The 20,935-nt window shown below is 48.6% G+C and overlaps 1 protein-coding gene across 3 annotated transcripts in view; it reads left to right on the forward strand.

Annotated features, from left to right (window-relative positions):
* The window catches only part of LOC120384187 (cytochrome b5 type B), a 37,718-nt gene that overhangs the window by 8,523 nt on the left and 8,260 nt on the right, over positions 1 to 20,935 (forward strand). For 2 of the 3 annotated variants that reach the window (XM_039502548.1, XM_039502546.1), the window contains 3 exons: positions 2,021 to 2,191; positions 11,649 to 11,777; positions 13,289 to 13,315. In XM_039502548.1, coding sequence (XP_039358482.1) covers positions 2,036 to 2,191; positions 11,649 to 11,777; positions 13,289 to 13,315 — 312 coding nt within the window. In that variant the 5' untranslated portion in view covers positions 2,021 to 2,035. Of the gene's footprint in view, positions 1 to 11; positions 1,005 to 2,020; positions 2,192 to 11,648; positions 11,778 to 13,288; positions 13,316 to 20,935 lie in introns of those variants that run through there. The other variant, XM_039502547.1, reaches the window with a different exon arrangement.

The following is a 20,935-nucleotide window of genomic DNA, read 5'->3' on the forward strand; positions in this document are numbered from 1 at the left end:
GTTCTCTAGCTCATGTGGTTAGACTAGCTTAACTGGTAACTGAAGACAAATGTTCATTTCCTGTGAAATGAGATTTTTTTCCCAAAAATATTTCCCCTCATGTACTGAATAAACATAGAACAGGAAGATAGGAATTTACCGAAGGGACCATGTGACAGAAATACAGTCACACAGGGAATAACTCACATGACATAAGGTAAACATCACACCATGTGACCAGACCCTAAAAGGGTTTAATCTCAAAGCTCCATAGCATGCATGGTTCCTTCCCTGTTTATATAGCAAAGGAATCACTGAAGCTATTGATAACCTTTGATTAAGGCTGGGTGGAAGACATTTCCAGCCTTGTACTGGAAAGGGATTGATGATGGACATTTACATAATACTCCCTCTATAGCACTCAACAAACTTAACTGATTTCTGGATTCCCCTTTGCTCGCACATTGGATTCAAAGTTCTTGTTGGCATCTCTGCTCCTCTCTATTTGTCCAACCTGGTTTCCTCATCAGATGCCAGTCTTGATGCTCCCATCATCTATTTCTTCCACACTTTTCTCTGCATTGTTTTCCATGCTTCCCGCTACAGCCAGAACATCTTCTCTACTCCAGCCCACCTTGCTCCCCCTCTCTCCTCAAAATCTGACTCGTCCATGATGCTTACAATGAGGTATTAAGAAAATCTCATGTGAGCCACTAACACACACACAGCTACTGCTTCCTGCTCTCACCTCTCCCCATCCTCTCCTTACTAGTTGTTACCTCTAGAAGCGCTTTAGGACAGGGGTAGCATCTGGGTCAGGCCCCCAACTATCAGCTCCAGCTGCCTACAAAAGCACTCACTGCCCACAGCTTCAGGGGGCACTGAGACCACCCATGAGGCAGCCAGACAGCTGTACAGCCCCACAGCAACCAAGAGCAGGGAGCAAGGATCTGTACCTGTGGGCATTGCGCGGGGAGTGTCACCATAGACAGTAGAACCAGGAGAACCTCACTCCAGTGGAAGAGGTAATGGGGTCAGGCACCCCAAAGCGCCCTTGTGCCACCAGGGAGGGGGGGCAGGGCGAGGGGCTGGGAGATGGGCAATCCCATAGGGCTGGGGGAGGGGTCCCTGTACCCCCAGGGGCTAGGGGAGAGGCAGCCCCATGGGGCTGGGGCCCATGTACTCCCAGAGGCTGGGGGAGTGGTCCCTGTACCCCATGGGGCTGGGGGAGGGGCCCCTGTACCCCCAGGGGCTGGGGGAGGGGCAGCCCCATGGGGCTGGGGCCTATGTACTCCCAGAGGCTGGGGGAGGGGCCCCTGTACCCCCAGAGGCTGGGAGGGGCAGCCCCATGGGGCTGGGGGAGGGGCCCCTGTACCCCCAGAGGCTGGGAGGGGCAGCCCCATGGGGCTGGGGGAGGGGCCCCTGTACCCCCAGGGGCTGGGGGAGGGGCAGCCCCCTGGGGCCCATGTACCCCCAGAGGCTGGGGGAGTGGTCCCTGTACCCCCAGAGGCTGGGGCCCATGTACCCCCAGAGGCTGGGGGAGTGGTCCCTGTACCCCCAGAGGCTGGGAGGGGCAGCCCCATGGGGCTGGGGGAGGGGCCCCTGTACCCCCAGAGGCTAGGACTGGCCGGCACAGAGGCTCCACAGGTGAATGACACCCCTGTTCCCTGGGAGCTGGCGGGGGTGTTCGAGGCTGTAGCGCTCCCCTCTGCCGGCAGGGGCGCTATTCCCAAGTAGCCCGGGTGAGGAGGGCCGGTTGCTCTCTTTCTCTCGCTCCAGCGCCCTATCCCGCCTCCTTCTCGGGCAGGTCGGTGGGATCTCGCCCTTTCATTGGCTGTGGTGGGGCGTCAGGGCACCTCTGATTGGCTATTAGGAGTCGAACCAGAACTGGCTACGAGCGGCCGGCCACCCCTCATTCTCCATTGGTCGGCGAGCGGACCAGATTGGGACCCGGAAGACCCATTGGTCTCTAGGGCGCGGAGGGGGTGTGGCCTAGGTACGGCGGCCGCGCTGGGTCTAACTAGTTTGCCGTTCGGTAAAGGTGCCGGGAGCTGGGATGGGGAGCGAACAGCTTAGCGCTGTTGGGGTTGGCGCGGCGCCCGAGGGCGACCCCTTCTTCACCTTGGCGGAGGTGGCGAAGCGCAACTCGAGCCGCGAGGCCTGGCTGGTGATCCACGGGCGCGTGTACGACGTCGGCCGCTTCCTGGATGAGGTGAGGCCCGCGGGGGCGGAGCTCTGGGAAGGGGGCGGGGGGGGCGCTAGTATTTACGTATCGCTTTAAGGAAGCTTCCCGGGGCTGAGCACTGCCCCGCTTGGCCCCCCCGGGGGGGGGAAGGGGCCGGGCCCTTGGGGACACTGACGGTGGTTGTCCCAGAGCAGGATTTTATTATTAACCGTGATTTGGTTGTAGTGAAGCAGAGTCGTGAGGACCCGGTCAGGCTCGGGGCTCCGTTGTGGGTGTGGCACAGCATGTATAGAAAGAGGCATTCCTGCCCCTGTGGGGTGACCCAGCAGCACGGGTGAGAAATCGGGATGGGGGTGGGGGTAATAGGAGCCTATATAAGAAAAGGACCCCAAAATCGGGACTGTCCCTATAAAATCGGATCGTCTGGTCACCCTACTATTGCCTGCAGTCTAATTTAAAACAGATGGAGCAAGTGGATGGAAGTGGGAAGGGGGGACAGACGTAACACATGATGTGGTGGTTTCAAATAGTTTGTTTTTTTTCCCCCCCAAACAAATAATTGAACCCCGTTCTTGTTGGCATCTCTGCTCCTCTCATGATATGAAAAAAGTAAACTGAAGGCTTGGATTTGCATTTCTATGTTGGTTCCCTCAGGCTAATCGAATTAGTATAAGATTTTATACTAAGTTGTGAGACAAGGTGCCTGAGGTAATATCTTTTACTAGAACCAACTTCTGTTGATGAAAGAGACAAGCTTTCAAGCTACGCAGAGCTCTGCTTCAGTTCTGGGGGAAACTTGTTCCTCTCAGCAACAGAAGTTGGTTCAGTAAAAGAGATCACCTCACCTACCTTGTCTCTCTAATGCCCTGGGACCAACATGGCTACAACAACACCGCAAATAATATACTAAGTAGTGTCAAGGTAGGTCAGTATTTTGAAGGCAGATCTCCAAGCAGAACCCAGTTTTTAAAGGAGACGATGCTGGTGATTCAGTAGATGAGTATCTGTCATGTTACACCCACCTCTTGGAAGTGAATATTTCTCTGACTGGGAGGGGAGTTATCCCTGTGTATAGTCTGCAGTTCTCCTGCATTCTTTGGGGTGAGCAGTGTTATGTGATAACTCATTGCTATTGACTTGGATTCTGGAAACGTTTTAAGGTATAGGCTGCTCCTAACAGTGTTTGGAGTCAGTAATTCAGCAGAATGAATAATAAATTGTCAGCTGTGTTTTTGTCTCACCTCAAAATAAAACCTCAGCTGCCATGCCACCCGCACCTGCCCCGAGCTTCTGGCTCCTACAGAGCAATGCACTTATCACCTCATTCTGAACTAATGCTAAAGCAGAAGCACTTCACTGAGTGAAACCATGTGGCGTGTACACATGGTTTCACTCAGTGCTTGTGAATCCTCAGGTGATGAAAAAGCAAGTCAACAATCACCATGTCATTGCCACGTTCCAGACCCTCTGTGGCAACATTGGAACATCGCAGCTTCATAGTGAGCTTGGAGCTATAGGACTGTGGTTGTGCCAACTCAGATGTATGGAAGTGGAAATGAGGGCTCTGAGGAAGGCTGAAGAGCACCAGATTGATGTCTTTGATTCTCGTAGTCTTTGTCAGCTGCTCCATGTTAAATGGCAGATGAAGATCTGCAATTAAGATATTTGTAGCTGAACCCACCAACCACCTCCATCAGCACAGATTTTGGTTTGGCATCTGCCTTGGTATGGACATATTATTAGGATGGAAGACCAGTGAATTACAAAGCACACTTATGAAGGAATGTTGCTACATGGTCGATGATGGCCTACATGCCAGAGGCTATGGTGGTGCAGTGAGGTTGGCAGTGATGATCATAGACTGCGCATCCAGCAAGACTGTCTTAAAGACCTAGCTAGAGATTGATCTGGGTGGTGTTTGGTCTGCAAGGAGGATGCATTCCTTTGGAATTTGTGGTGATGATAACAACACTCATAGTCATCTTGTAGGAAGACTCTTGTAAAAGGCAGACAACCTCTGTGCCCCTTTGTGGTGCAGCTTGGGGTCTTTCACGCCACATTGGCTTAGGCTGCCCCTTCTTTGCTTGAGTCAGTTTTGCACTTTTTTGCAGCTTTCATAGTGAAATGGAACTGGAATCTTGTCTTGTCTTTAGTGAGGTCTACAGTACAGACTTCTGACGAAGTAGCTTTGTCAGTGAGGAGTGTGAAGAGGTGTGATCCCTGACCAACAGAGTTGTGCTAGCAGAAGCTGCTAGGGTAGAGAAAGTTATACTAGCAAAACTGGGCTTTTACTGGTATAGTTTGTTGCTCACGGGGGGGGAGGGGGGGATCTTATACTGGTACAAAGCACAGCTTTAATGATATAGCTGCGTCCATGCTAGGTGTGTTTTGCCAGTATAGCATGGCCTGTGTAGTCAATACAGCTGCTGGAGAGAGTCAGACCCAGGCACTTTAATAGATTTTAAACAAGCCCAGTGTCTGATAAACTGTTCTGCATTAGATCTCTGAGAGTATGTCTACACTAGCAGAGTTATAGCACCAGCAGTTACAGCGCTGCTCAGAGAGCGCTGAAGGGAAACCACTGTTGTGTGTTCACCCCATCAGCTGCCTGCACAATAGAGTGTTCACACTTGCAACACTTCCAGCGGTATTCGGAGCGGTGCACTCTGGGCAGCTATCCCACAGAGCATCTCTTCCTCTTCTGTCACTAAGAGTTATGGGAAGGTGGAGGGGGCCATGGGGCATCCTGGGTCCTGTCCCAGTGCCCCGTGATGCATTGCTTCACATCCCGGCAATCCCTGTGCTTCCGTCTGCATTTGGCGCCATCTTTCAATGGTTTGTGTAGTGCACAGTCTGCAGGAATGGATTCTGCACTGTTCTGGCACATCACGTTCTCCTTTCAGTCTCTCTTCTTGCTGTCCTGCCACTCCTTCAATTCTTGTTTTTCAGCCGTGGAGTGCATCATGACATCATGCAGAAAGTCCTCTTTAGTTCTTCGTGGCCGCTTTCTAATTCTGTGCAGCCATTCAGCTGGTGATAACAAAGAGAGAGGCTGGGCTCCCAAGGTCATCTCTGTGAAGCCAAAATGCAACATTTTATAGAAGCAGTATTGTTTGCAACACACAAAACACTGATTTAACACAGCAACTATTCACATACCTATCACTAACTGGCTGACCCCAGGCAAGCATACATGAGCCACAAGACCACCAACATGATGAGTAACCACAGGGGAAATCAGTGTTCTCGGACCCTACTGTACACTGGGCACGTGGCTCTTGGGGAGAGTCAGCTCGAGGGGGGGTTATAATCATTACGGACCCCACATTTTCCACAGGATGTGATCATTATGGAAGATATCTCGCTGCTGAGGGTGAGCAGGGAATCAAAGGAAGGTCTTCTCCAAGACTGCAGCTTCTGCCCTGGCCCTTATTGTTCAGGAATGGTCCCCACCGCCCCAGTGACAACAGAGTGGCGTGGGAAAGTTACCTTTAATGGGGCAAGAAACAAAGCAGCTTTGCCAAAGAACCTGTGTCAGCGGATTGCCCAGTATCTCCAGGAGTGTTTCCTGGAGATCTCTGAGGCAGATTCCTGTGAAGCGAGGGAGTCAATCAACAGCCTGTTCCACCACTCAGACTAGGCACGTGGTGGTACATGCGTCATACAGACACAAGCCTGCTTTCTGCAACCCTCCTGCCCCCAACATCTCACTTCAGCAATTCCAAAAATCAAAGCCACTTACCAGGGGCCTCCTCTCCTGTTTGTGCTTCGCCAAGCTCCAACAGCTGTGGCTGGCTAGCCTCCTCTGCGGTAGAGAAGAGCTCCTGGCTGCGTGCATCTCTGACCTCTGTGTTGTCCTCTGCCTCTGGGTCCCCTTCCCCATACAAGATTTCCTCCTCCTGGCTCAGTCCAGTCTTGACTGGCATGCGAGCCACCGAATTATCTACAGTGGCCTTCGTAGTGGAGGTGGGGTCACCACTGAGTATCACGTCCACCTCTTTGTAGAACGGGCAGCACCGAAGCGACGATTTTCCCCCTACATCTTGTGGTAGGCGTTCTGCAGCTGCTTTACTTTGACCCTGCACTGCAATGTGTCCTGGCCATGGCCCCTTTCTGTCATGCATCATGAAATCTGTCCGTAGTTGTTATAATTCCTGCGGCTGGAGCACAGCTGGGACTGGACAGACTCCTCTCCCCAAATGCTGATGAGGTCCAGCAGCTCAGCATTGCTCCAAGTGGGGGATCGCCTGGTGCGTGGAGCAGGCATGGTCACCTGGAGAGAGGTGCTGAGACCACTGCATGCATCACGAGCAAACAGGAAGGGGACTTTCAAAATTCCCAAGGAATTTAAGGGGTGGGGCTGACGGTTGGTCACCTGAGGGCAGGGCAGTAGAGTTCAAACCAATGGCCAGAGAGGCTAGAACAGGCATTGTGGGACACCTCCCAGAGGGCAATTGCAGTGCTATAATCGTCCAGGGTATCTACACTGGCACTGTGGCACTGTAGCCCCGGCACAGAAAGCTCTATGCCTCTCGTCGGGGTGTTGGGTTTTTTTGTGTTTTTTTTTAATAGCGCTGCAGCTGCGCAGTGGTTTGGCAGTGTGTACACCTCGAGAGTTACAGCGCAGAAAGCTGCTTTGCTGGCAGAAACTTGCCAGTGTAGACAAGGCCTGAATTGCTGTAACTGCAGATGTCAGGGATTCAGCATGAAATGTTCCCTCTCAATCCTCTGTAATGGTTGGGGCAATTGCTAATTGCTGCCTGTTCTAGCCCTTGGCCACATGTTATTTGTACAGAATTGCTGAGCTCATTGAAGTGCTATTGCAAGGCTATTGCATAATTTCTGAGAGGCCACTCTGGTTCCTGCAAACCAGACACAGTGGGTCAGGTGCTGGTCAGTCTGGCTAAAGTGTGTCAGTTGCAATATGGATTATTTTAAACTTTATTTATAGTGTTATGTTGCTGGTTACATAATAGACGTTCTAAGACATTGGACTTACCACATGGCAAAAGTCCATCGGGTCATAAGAACGTGGACAGAATGAGAGAGAGGTGCAAAGGCAGCTCCTCAAGTTGCATTTAAAACCTATAGTGTGAGTTGGTATCTGTTTCTCTTCCAGAGCTGGCTATGCTACAGCGGCGGGTGTGCCTGATGTGTTTCAGATGAAGTAGAACCATTTCCATAAATATCACCCAAATATGAAAAGGGTAATTCACTTACCACTTGAAACAAAATAAGCTACAGAATGCAGGTTACAGTGGTGTCTATGTGCTGCAACTGCAGGAGCCATGAAAACTAAGTCTGTGTGTTTAAATATGGATTCCAGGTAAACTGCAAGGGGTTAACTTTCCAATTATGTGCTGAAATGGCTTGTCAGGAGCAGGGGTAAATGTACCTTTTGATTAGCGTTGTGAAGTGTAAGTAGCCCTGTGCTGCATGCCCCTCTCTCCACTACATGCACACTACCATTTGGGGCATTTAACTCATCCCCTCCAAACCCCCTTGCATTTCTATTGATCTAAGGTACTCATAAACATCGTAGGGGGGGCTTGAAGTCTTTACTGGATTTCTTCTCACAGTCCCCTTCTGAGGTAGGCAGTGGTGGTGTTTGTATTTTACAGCTAGAGAACTGAAGAGTGGTGAGTTGGGGCGCTCTCTACATGAATTCTGGTTGATATTGTGAAGTTGTATTAGGGAGAACTGCTGTATTATGAGTACCTATGGCTGTCTACGCCACAGCTTATGCCAGCATAATTTATGTCGCACAGGGGTGTGCATAAACCACCCCACTGAGTGACATAAATTACACTGATGTAAGCACCAATGTGGAAAGTGCTATGTCAGCAGGAGAGCATCTCTGGCAAACATAATTACTGCTGCTCACGGGGGCTGGCTTAGAGCAGCTACGTTAGAGAGCTTACAAGTTGCTTATAAGTTGCTACAAGTTCTCTAGTGTAGCCAGAACCTGTGTGTATATGGGCTCACCATGGATGACAGGGCCTGTAGCATGTGTGACCCAAGCAGAAAGAGTAAGGCCTTGTCCACACTATAGAGCAGGGGTCGGCAACCTTTCAGAAGTGCTGTGGCGAGTCTTCATTCATTCACTCTAATTTAAGGTTTCACGTGCCACTAATACTTTTTAATGTTTTTAGAAGGTCTCTCTCTATAAGTCTATAATCTATAACTAAACTATTGTTGTATGTAAAGTAAATAAGGTTTTTAAAATGTATAAGAGGCTTCATTTAAAATTAAATTAAAATGCAAAGCCCCCCGGACCGGTGGCCAGGACCCGGGCAGTGTGAGTGCCACTGAAAATCAGCTTGTGTGCCGCCTTCGGCACTTGTGCCATAGGTTGCCTACCCCTGCTATAGAGTTAAGTCAACTTAAGTTACGGTCCGTAACGTACAGCCACCGCTGTAATTAAACCGCTGTTGCATCTCCACATTATGCTCCTTGTGTCGGTGGAGTGTGTCATGGGTAGCTATCCCACTGTGTAACTCACCACCATCTACCACAGGATGTGTTGGGAAGGTTTTGCAATGCCTCATGGATAGGGCCCTACCAAATTCATGGTCCATTTTGATCAATTTCACGCTCATAGCATTTTAAAAATAGTAAATTTCACAATTTCAGCTATTTAAATCTGAAATTTCACATGTTGTAATTGTAGGGGTCCTGACCCAAAAAGGAGCTGTGGGGGGGAGGGGTCGTAAGGTTATTGTAGGTGGCGTTGCGGTAGTGCTACCATTATTTCTGCGCTGCTGCTGGCGGGGTGCTGCCTTCAGAGCTGGGCAGCTGGAGAGCGGCGGCTGGTGGCCAGGAGCCCAGCTCTGAAGGCAGAGCTGCTACCAGCAGCAGTGCAGAAGTAAGGATGGCATGGGATGGTATTGCCACCCTTATTTCTGCGCTGCTGCTGGCGGGGCACCGCCTTCAGAACTGGGCACCCGGCCACCGGCCACCACTCTCCAACCATCAGCCACCACTCTCTGGCTACCCAGCTCTTAAGGCAGTGCAGAAGTAAGAGTAGCAATACTGCAGACCCCCTAAAATAACCTTGCGACACCCCCCCAACTCCCTTTTGGGTCAGAACCCCAAATTTGAGAAATGCTGGTCTCTTCAATGAAATCTGTATAGTACAGGGTGAAAGCACACAGAAGACCAGTTTTCATAGTGGGATACCAGATTTCATTGTCTGTGACATGTTTTTCGTGACCATTAATTTGGTAGGGTTCTACTCAGGGATGCAGTTTTCCCATCCTATAATTCAGTGCCCATCCTAGTACGTTTCATGCTGCTTTTCAACAGTCCCTGTAACCTGCGCGCCAGCTGGCTCTGTCAGAAAGCATGGCTGGTGGACTGCTCTTCACTATTGTGATGAGCATTATGAACACAACGCACCTGATCCTGCAGTATTTCATGTGCTCTGACTCTGATGACGATGCCTTGGCGTCTGCGTTACGGTGAAAGAAACAATTCAAGATTGCTGTTTGCATTCACAGAGAAGCTGCACATGGTGGACTGTCGTTTCTGGGCTTGAGAAACAAGCAGTGAGTGGTGGGATCACATTGTTATGCAGGTTTGGGATGACAAGCAGTGGCTGTAGAACTTTCAGATGTGCAAAGCCGCCTTCCTGGAACTTTAAGTATTTAAGTTATTAGTTCCTGGCTAATGGACTTCTCCTTAGTAGGTGCTGGGTAAATTTTTCAAGCCCTGAAAACCACCCTTGAAGATCTACAGCTTTAGATGAATCACTTTGGCTAGTTTTCAGGCACAACTCACTTAAATGCAGAGTGGAAGGATGAGGTGCACTTCATGCTTTGGCTGTCATGGCAGAATGCATCTCATTTCTTAGTGATGCATGTTCTCTGCCATGGGCAAGGTTGCTAGGTTCCAATAAGCATCTTTCCATCTCCTTTCCTGCGTTCTTGCTGTCTCTAACAAAACCAGGAAGAGGAGAAATCCAGTTCCTAAGGGATTTAATGATGCTTTTTCTATCTGTCACTTCTTCTTGTACTGCCCACCTGCATCTACTATCTCTGCACCCTCTTGTGTCTCACTTTGGAGGTAGTAGGCTGGTGGTGTGAAACCTGCCAATGGGAAAGGCCTGTGGCGTTCATCATGGAGGTGACACTTAACCTCTGCCCTCACCCTCAGAAGGCTTAGCTTGGGTGGAGAACACTCTTCCCAGCTCATTACAGAAGCATGTTCATATGCAACACCCACTCTGAACTCTGACTCAGGGTAGGTCTGTGCACAGCTATCATTCTGTTGTTGATTACAGGACATACTAGCTTTTCAAGGGTGAACAGGTATCTTTTATCGCCTGTGGTGTTTTATATACTAGTTAGATAAAGGTTCTACTGAGGAATGCAGCCTTGAGGGGGAAGGAGACTAATTTCAGTGATTTAGACACTTCAGAGGTGAAACTTTTTTTAAATCAGTCAAAGTACAAACAGTAAAACTTCTCTTTAGGACCTTCACTCCCCCTGGCTGCTGAGTGTTTGCCCCTGGCTGGATTTCAGAGTGGGCCAGATGCAATGCTGGTGAATCAGAGGCTGCTTCGAGGAGGGTCACTAGAATTGTCAGCTTATGCCATTGGCAAGCTCGGCCCTCTCTCTGTTGATGTTACTGTAAGTGGAAAGATTAATTAAAGCAGAGAGAGATCCTCTTCTTGCAGCACCCTGGGGAAATGGAATAGCAGTGTTGCCTCCACTGACATCCAGGAGAGGAGCGTCCTAGATTGAGCGTCTGGGAACCCTTCCCTAGCAGCCTTTATTCCAGCAGGTGAAGAAGAAATAAGAATGGCTCGTGCATGGAAGGAAAGGGGAAAACACACAGCAGGAAAGAGTTCTCTGCAAGCGAGAGTGCCTGGCCTGCCCAGCATGTTCTGTTCAAGAGCCATGAGGAGGTGCTCTCTCTGTTATGCCTAAATAATCACAGTCACTGCTGGAGTATACTCAGCGCCTCAGGCTTTGCTGTTCAGGGCTCCTGTGCTTGTGTGTTGCTTGCACTCACGGCTCCTCTAGAGGCTCATATTCTGTGTTGTGCTTCTGCATGAGCATACATCTAGGTGCATCAGGAGTCAGAGCAGCCTGTCTTGGCTATGAACCTTAAGGACTACAGAGCAGACATGACTTGAGAGGGCCGAGTCAGTGCATTGTGGATGTTGTGGAATTGCTTCTTGTTGGTGGAGGGATTTTTGCTGCCTGTAAAGCAGGTAAGGCTGGATTCCAGGTGCTTGCCAGACCCTGCAGTGCTCTGTCATTACTCATGACTGCCTGAAGAGGAGGTTGCAGACTTGGACCTTTAGTGGGGTTATCTTAAGCTGTTCTGTGGGGCTGTGATGAATTGAAAAGACTGGAGTACGTTTGCAGTGTTGGGCCCAGGACATTGCCACAGTATGTGTGTTTATGGAGGGGACTGGAATTCTTCTCATTGCTTTTTATCCCTCAGCCTTGGGCTCACTGAATTCCTTCTTTTCCAGCATCCAGGTGGAGAGGAGGTTTTGCTCGAACAGGCTGGTAAGGATGCCACAGAGAGCTTTGAAGATGTTGGGCACTCCACAGATGCCAGGGAAATGCTCAAAGAGTACTTCATAGGAGAGCTTCACCCGGTAAGCAACAGCTGGGTGTGACAAACCCAGAGGGAACTCTGTGCATGCCCCCTCAGGGGAATCCAGCAGACAACTACATCAAGATCTGTCCTACTTCATGTGGAGTTGCTGTGTACCTCCTTCCTCCACCCAAGAAAACAAACAAACCCCCAAACACATGCAGAAATGTAGGCTGTAGATTAAAATCTAAACAAATGTTCCCCATTCAGAGGCTTTTGAATGCAATTTAGTCAATGTCCCTGTCACAAGGTGCACCTCTCGCTGCTGGTCTGGCACCTCCTCCTGGTCACTCTGGGGTTAGCTCGAGACTGACATTCCTCGTCATGGTTGCCCACCACTCCGACCCTGGTCTGAAGCTCCTCTCGCTCCAGGACCCACAGCGGATCCTTTGTGATTTAGTCCTCCAGCTAGGTCACTCAGCGTCCCCCCTTCCAGGATTCAGGCCTAGGCAGTCTGCTATTCGCTGCTCGAGTTCTGTGCCATGCCCTCGGAGGCTGGTAGGGGAACCCAGGTTTGCCATCTTCTCCAGGATCCAGTCCAGGGACTCTCGGCTCAACAATTTCGGGCTCCTTTCTCTCCCCTCACTGCTCCTTCCCTGGACTGCTTCCTACCTGTCTGGCTCCCCTTCTCTCTCTGGGTATACCAGCTTCAAGAATCCCCTCCTTGGGAGTGACTGCTGCCTGCCTTCCTGCAGCCTATCCTAGTCACCCAGTCTGTAGCCCACTACCTGGCTTTACAGCCCCTCCCTCCCCGTTTCTGCACATATGAGCCTCTCTAATGAACTGCCTCTAGCCTAAAGCTCCCCTGTTTGCAGCCTAATTAGCTGATTAACTCCCCACCTGGCCCAGTTCAGCTCCTGCAGGGCCAATATGGGAGCTCACCCCATCAGTCCCTTAAAAAAATTCCTTTGGGAGGCTGACTCTGGAGGGGGTGGGGTCTGAACTCCTCCTTGCCTTGTGGATCAGGGGTTGATGATGTGAGATAGCTGATGCTGTGGACCCAGCATTCTACATGCTTTGTGATTAAACTTGCCATAAAGCCAGTGCCTTTCAGCTGGCAAGGCCTTGGTCACAGCCAGGGGCACCAGAAAGGGGGGGGGGGAAAGAGGGGAGAAGGGGCATGGCCCCATCACTTTTAAAAGTAGGAAGTCTATGCCCTCCCACTTTTTACTGGCCATAAGGGTGAGCTACAAGTGGGGAAGGGAGTGAAGAGGTGCGATCAGGAGGCGGGGCCACGGAGGAAGAGGCAGTGTGGGGGCAGGGCCCCAGTTTGGGCGCCAGTGGCCCCTGTTTGGGTGCTGATGGCCCCACCACTCTCAGGGAGCTTCTGCTGCTGCTGGTCACAGCAAGGAGCTGAAGTTGAAATCTTCCAGGCAGCTGCCCAGCTGATGCTGGCTGGGTGCCTGCTGATTCTTCTGCAGTGGTTGAAAACTTCTTTCCAAAAGGCAAAGTTACAATGTTTGCAATTTTTTCTCTTCTCTTTTCTCCCCCCACCCCTCCAAAAACCTGCAGTGCGATCGTAAAAATGAAGGCTCTAAGGTAAGAAGCGAGTGTTTTGTGTTCCCTGCCCCCCCCTATAACTTAGTGTCTAGGAGTCTGCTGGGTTCAATTAGCAGATATTTCATTTTGTTTCTACACAATGTGTTAGGCATTAGCCTAGATGGAAAAGGTTACACAAACCATAGGGATTGGATGCTGTGGTGAAGAGACCCAAGAAAGTGTGTGTGTGGGGGGGGAGGGGTTGAATGCTGCTTTGGAGAAGAGGGGGGCTCATGGCCGTCCCAGGAACAGCAGGGCTGTCACATTGGATATGAAGTGGAAGAGAAAGATGGTATCTTGCTTTGCAAATGAGATCTGGCTCATCCTTTAGGGAGCAGGGATTTGTTGTATTTTTACCCTAGTGGGGGAAGGGCACTGCTTTTCTTCCAGTCTTTCATGGTATTTAAACCAAGAGTTGGGGTGTTAGCATTGGTGTCCTGCTAAATTCTAATTTGAGTAATTGCATCTTACCACCTAAATTCCCCCCCAAAATTTTACTTACAATATCTTCCTTCCATTCCTAATCTTTTCTGTAGTATTGCTGTGAGCTGCTACACAGTTACCATCTCACACTCAAGATTAGCTGCATTTATTTGGCAGGAAAAGTTATTTTTGTATACATATTCGTAAAGCACTTCAACATGAGCCCCTAGACAGAAAGCCCATTGTTTAAAATAGATGATTGAGTTGCCAGAGTTGTCTTTCCCTCTTTTTTTGCCACAGTAATACAGCTTCTTTGGTTCCCATTGCAAATCCAGTGTATAGAGCAGGCAGATTGAGTCTGAGGAACTGGGAAATATGCAGGGTAAGGACCACACAAGAATTATTGAGCAGACCTCCATGGTAGATGTAACTTTTAGTATGATGGCCTAAATTGCACAGCAAGTGAAATACAGCCAACAGTTCTGGTTCAGACACAGGAGTGTTTAGCACCTGCTGTCCCCAGAAGGTCTCATGGAATATAAGCAGGAGAGGAATCATCCGTTGCCTTGCAATTCTGACTGTGTAAATGAGGTCTGCGGAGTCTATCCATGCTCAAGTCTGGTATACGACACATTTACTGAAAGAGGAATAAAGTGGTTTTTTGAACTAGTTCTAAGCATTATCTGTGCCTTGTCCTTTTTTTTTTTTTTTTTAAATCTTCCTCCCCAGTTCCTGTTGATAAAGATTTGAAACGACCATGATGTCCTAGTTCACAGTTTATTGAACTTGTCCTGAGAACATCAACTTTTGATTGTAAACATGTCCAGGGAAGTGCCCTACTAATCTGAAGTGTTCCCCAGCAGCCAAGAGATTTAAGCCAATATCACCATGTGTTTGTGGCCTTTGTTGAAAATGGCCTTGCTTAGACAGGATCTGCTATTCCCATGTGCAGTATTAATGTCTTGAGAGGTCGTAAAATCCATACCATGGTTTGGTTTGTGATATGTCAGAGGGCAAAACATCCTTGAAAATATGAGTAACATCTTCAAATGTGGAAATAAACTGCACCAGTACAAAGCCAACTACAGAACCACCCAAATGGAACGTTCATTATAGCGGATGAAAATGTGTAAGGATATCCTAGCAAGGTTAGTCCTATTTGTATTCCAGTGAGTGGCAGGCTGGAGGAACGTGGCTTGTTTATGATAATATTACTGGTTTGCAAATTTATGCATGCAGTAGTGGCCAGAAAAAGGAGACATTTTACCATGCTTCCTATCCTATAAACACCGCACTGTGATATTTCATTCTAAGTATAGGAGAACACCACAATTCTGCAGTAAAATCAACGCTGCAATAAAGTAAATATTTCCCTTTGATCTTGTAGGTGTTTTAAGGCACCTGTCCCCTTGGTATCTAACTTTTAAGATCACCTCCTGTATCTTAACTTTAGTTAACATTTGTGTAACTAAAGAGGTCTTAGTGTGACATGGTTCATAGCTTGGATGCGACAAGAATCTCTCAATCCTCTCTACAGAACGGGGGAAAACCCTCCATCCAAATTTCCCCACTGCCAGGTACAACTGATGGGTTGCTTTTGAACAGTTGCACTCTTGTTAACTACTTATGTAGTGTTGACTTCCTCACTTTCACTATGTGCTCAGCAAAAGGCTACTCCTGTGAGTCTAACAAAATCTTCTAGCAGTGGAGTGGAGGATGCTTTAAGGTACCTACCAATGGTTGCTCATATCTAGGCCCTTCCTATTCTAAGTGCTGAAGAAATCTCTGGGAGGCAACCTGCTCACCTAACTCAAGATTAGCCACTAGATTCGGAGAGCGTGCTTGCAGGGCTTGACCAGCTTTTTCAAATCCTAGTATCAAAATGCACTGTTCTCACTGAGCACTTATCTAGTGATTGTTACCCTGAGAGGCTGGATATGTGACACACACCACAACATCTCATACTGATAGGAGAAGGGAGCCATGGTGATGGTAGCTCAGGCCTCTTTTGGGTACTACTAAGAGAACTGGAAACGGAAAGCTTTGGTGCCAGAATATGAACGTGTATCGTACTGTCTGGTGTTCAAGTATCAACAGCAAAAAACTTGAACTTGACAGGGGCAAGTTGTTAAATGCTTGGTGGGGGGGGGGTGGACTTTTTTCCTGTCTTTAGTTACTGACTAGTGTCTTTTTGATGACGCTCTGCTACTGTAGTTGGCCTTAAAGCCTGTGGGTATCCTCTTGCTGTCTTACGCTTCACTTTGTGTTCTCTTGGTCTACCTTCCGTAGAGAAAATAATATTTGACGGATGGATGTGTGACAGGTTCCCCCCAGGGTGCCACCCAGAACTGGGGTACTACTGAGCTCCATGACCCACTAGCCTGGGCTCCCTCTCACACTGTACTGCTGTGACAAACCCTCCAGCCTGCACTTTCACTAGCATACACACAGGTAGGGACACAGCTAGCTGCAGTTACAAGCGGGCTCTCTGACGAGCCCCTGCATGGGCAGGCTACTCCCAGCTCCTCAGGCATGCACCCTCTCTGGAATATAAACCCAAAATTATACTGTCTTGTGCTGCACAGGCAACTGTACAGCGTAAGCTCATAAAATTTGCCCCTTCCCTCAGTGTGGAGAAGAATATACAACAGCCTTTTGCCCAGAGAGATGATTCCCACACACTGCTTTAGATGAAGCAAAAGATAGATTAAGTGCTTATAAGTGATAGCAAACAGATCAAAGCAGATTACCTAGCAAATAAACAAAAAATGCAAACTAAGCTTAATATACTAAATAGATTGGACATGAATAGCATCATCTCTTAGGGTGAGAATCTACCAGCAGGCTGCAGATTCTTAAGGGGCAGCTGCCCTTGCTTTGCAGCTTGGAATCCCCAAGTGTTTCATTCACAGGCTAAAAATCCCTTTAGCCTGGGTCCAGCACTTCCCCCAGTTCAGTGTTTGTTCCTCAGGTGTTTTCAGGAGTCTTCTTGTGTGGAGATCAAAGAACACCACCAGATGTCACTCCCTGCCTTATATAGCTTTTTGCATATGGCGGGAACCCTTTGTTCTCAAAGCTTGGTTCCCAGATCAGTCTGTGGAAAAATACTGACATCCCAAGATGGAGTCTGCAGATATGGTCTCATCACATATCGCTGTATAATCGTAGCAGCCATCGCTCACTGGCTGTTTGGAGCCTTCACAGGAAGGCTCCCCAGGTGGGAGATAAGCTTCTGCTAAGATCTACTGTTTTTTTTTCCTAATGGCCCATTGCCCTAAATAGGCCCTTCCTCATTCATTATCTAGACTGAAAGCATATTGTCTAGGGGGCGTTTCCCAGGTGTCTCTACATTTGAAATACAGATACATAGTCAATACTCATAACTTCAGATACAAAAGTGATACCTGCATACACATAATATTCAGGAAATCATAACCTTTTCAATGACACCACACGACTTATCTTGCATGAAATACATTTACAGTGTCATAATCATATAATATCACTGAAGTGCAGTGTCACAGGATCATGGTCATGCTGGGTGTAGTGGGTTAACGGTTGTCCCTCCCCTTCTGGCTCAGCGGGAGGCCACGCCTCAGTGCCAGGGCAGGGCCAGGCAATAATACTGTCTAGGCCCCTCAGGCCAGGCAGAGCAAACAAACAGTCTTAAGGGAGCACAGGCCCTTAGGTAGGGCAGAGCTAGGAGGAGTCTAGGACAGTGGTCTCCAAACGTTTTTGATCATGTACCTTAGAGCACGCACCCCCAATATGTGTGTATTTATGTATAAAATATATACATGTACTACTTATATTTAATATATTATGTCCATTATAAAACATACAAAAAATTGAAATTAAAAAAGGATGAGATGAAACAATATTTTTAAAATAATTTTTTATTGTATCTTATTTATTTCCTTTTTGCTCTCAAAAAAAATGAAGAATAATTTTTAGTGAGAGCAATGTGATTGAATATGCTTCATTATTTCTGAAAGTCTTGGTTTAACACTATTGCCTGAAGTCCTGGCTCAGACAGACGGCAGACAAACACAGGCTTTGGCCAAAGGTTGGGAGGCTGCCACCCCAGGCTGCGGTTGGCAGCAGCAGCTAGGGGGATCCAGGCCCACCCTGCTCCACCAGCCCAAGGCCCTAACCGTGGCAGAGGGTTCCGCCACTGAGTCAGAAGGGCTCATACTGCAACATGCTGACTCAGGTTCTAACACCAAAACTGGACCAGCATCTGGTTTCCCTGGGCTACTTCCTACCATGGTCTTGAGGAGGGGTTTTGTGTACTGGGGTCTTCCGTCTCCTTGGGATATATGGCGAGCAGCAGTCCTGGCAGTTCTTCTCCTGGGTCAATCTGCCCTTAGGGGCAGGGCAGGGCACAGCACAACTTAGGTTCAGCTCCAGGGTTCTGCACCAGGTTGGAGACATCCGCTTCCTTCCCTGGCTCCGGCTCAACTGGGATAAAGGCCCTGTTCTTTATACTTCCTGTCCTGCCCCTTAGCTTCTGGTGGGAGGGGTGGGCCTGGCCTGGCTCCACCCACTTGGGATCAGCATGGCTCCTCCCCCTCCGGCTCAGTGGGAGGCCACTCCACCTCATTACACTATGCCTTTCTGATCTACCCAGTGAGTCTCCTGGTCAGGTCCTCTATCTTAGACAGGCTTTTGTTTGTTGGTGAGCTAGCACTTTCACCTAATCTGTGGTGATGTCCTTTAATGCGTGCTTAGATGCTGTTTGAAGGATGGTTAAGGCTACAATTTGGTCATGGAGATCACGGACGTCACGGAATCCATAACTTCCACAGACCTCCATGACTTCAGCCCACAGTGGCTGGGAGTTGCAGGCTACCCCCACCTCCCGTGGTGGCTGGGAGCTTTGGGGTACTCCTGCTGCCTGGAGTGGTGGGGGTCTCCCACAGCTCCCCAGCTGCCACAGATATGGGGGGAATCCCCGGAGCTCCCAAGCCCTGTGGGCAGTGCGGGATCCCAGGTAGCGCCTCAGCTGCCAGTGGCAAGGAATTCCCCGGTAGCTCCCCAGACCCTGCGGGTGCTGGAGACCCCTGGCAACTCCCCCCTGGGAGGAATCCTCCAGTGCTCCCCAGGCAGCAGGGGATCCCCTACAGCTCCCCAGCCACCACAGTGGGGGTCCCTCCCAGCTGCCAGTCATGGGGCAGAGACTGCAGCTTCCAGCCACAGCAGGGCAGGTTGCTGGACCCTCCTCCCTCCCCCTTTTTGTCATGGACATTTTTAGTAAAAGTCAGGAACAGGTCTTGGCTTCCATGAAGTTTTGTTAATTGCCTGTGACCTGTCTGTGACTTTTACTGAAAATGTCCATAACAAAATCGTAGCCTTAATTATGGTTGGTTGCACTGTAACATGATCTCTACAGCTGATGGTTAGTATGTGACTTGGTGAAGACTCTCTTCTGTTTAAAGCACAAGTTTTTGTTCATAGGTGTGGAAGAGCCTTGTTTTAGCTACTTTTATTTACTGGAAGGAAGCTGGTAATCTTTCTTACATCTAAGAGCATGCTAACATGTGCAGCTTTCCCAATCAGTACGGTTCCTTCTGCTTGGTAGTAGACAATACTATGCTTGGGGCAGGCATGTTTACACAGCTCTTTAATTTAGAACTGGTGTCAGACAAGATTGCAGAGAAGAATGGTCATAGAAGGAAGATGATGCAGCTTTGTTTTGCCAGATTCTATCTTGAGCTAGATGTTCTGTGGACAGTAAACTGCTCCCCAGCATGCTCCAACAAAAAGCTACACACCTTTTTGTAAGGTCAAAAATTACCCCAAACAGGGCTTGGCTGTGTTGCTGAAAGTAAGACAACTCAACCTAAGAAACTCCTCAGGCCTTCTCCACAGGCTTGGTTACCCCAGAGTTCCTGTCTGTCTCTTCCAGACCCTACTTTGCTCTTTATAAAGCTGTTCCACCTCTCTTCATATTTGGGTTGGAGTTAAATGAGTCATCCCTGTCCCAGTGAATTCAGTAGGGATTAACCAGAAACTTCCCACATGGTTCTAACAGGGTGAGACTGGAAGAGAATCTTGCCTTCCCATTACATGGACCCTTCTGCTCTAGGACTACATCATGTTTTGGTACCAAGATTTTTTTCCACAGGAAGGCCCTACAATTATAGGATGATTCATCAAGAGGATCACTGGTATATCTAATGCTTTCCTTTATCTGCTGATGTCCATCTTGTTCACCTCTTCAGTGATGAGGTGTAACCTAAAAACAGGGCTATTGCATCATTGTACTCTTTGGAACTTGCTTTTGTGTTCTTGGGTTAGGGTTCTCAGATGTTGCTGCAGGTTTCTGTTTCTGGAGCATTTGGGCACTTAGTGATTTCTTCTTAGATATGAAAGGTGGTATGTGCCCCAGCAGCTTCTAGTATGCATTGGTTTGGTACCCTAGCAAGTCTGTAGCAGCTTTTTTCACACTACAAGTAGATGGCTGCTCTGTGTTCCTTAAGTGGGATTTCTTAAGTCCTTGCTGCTTTTTGATCGTATGGTCTCATTACCCTTTTCAGTACTTGAATCTGGAACTCACCTTTTGTCTGCTTGTTTCTGAAATGTACATTTAATCAGAACATAACATAAGAATGGCCACACTGGGTCAAACCAAAGGTCCATCTAGCCCAGTATCCTGTCTTCCGACAGTGGCCAATGGCAGGTGCCCCAGAGGGGATGAACAGAACAGGTAAACAAGTGATCCATTCCTTGTCCTGGCAAACAGAGGCTAGGGACACCATCGCTTCCCCTCCTGGCTAATAGCCATTAATGTACCTATCCTCAATGAACTTAACTAGTTTTTTTAACCCTGATATAGTCTTGGCCTTCACAACATCCTCTGTGGAACGCCTTGTCAGGTTGACTGTGCGTTTTGTGGAAAAAATACTTCCTTTTCTTTGTTTTAAACCTGCTGCCTATTAATTTCATTTGGTGACCCCTAGTTCTTGTGTTATGAGGAAGAGTAAATGACACTTCCATATCTACTTTCTCTACACCAGTCATGATTTTATAGACCTCTATCATATCCCACCCTTAGTTGTCTTTTTTCCAAGCTGAAAAGGCCCAGTCTTATTAATCTCTCCTCATATGGCAGCTGTTCCATACCCCTAATCATTTTTGTTGCCCTTTTCTGAACCTTTTCCAATTCCAGTATATCTTTTTTTGAGATGGGGCGAC

This window comes from Mauremys reevesii, linkage group 16 (genome assembly GCF_016161935.1).
Source record: "Mauremys reevesii isolate NIE-2019 linkage group 16, ASM1616193v1, whole genome shotgun sequence".
NCBI lineage: Eukaryota > Metazoa > Chordata > Testudines > Geoemydidae > Mauremys > Mauremys reevesii.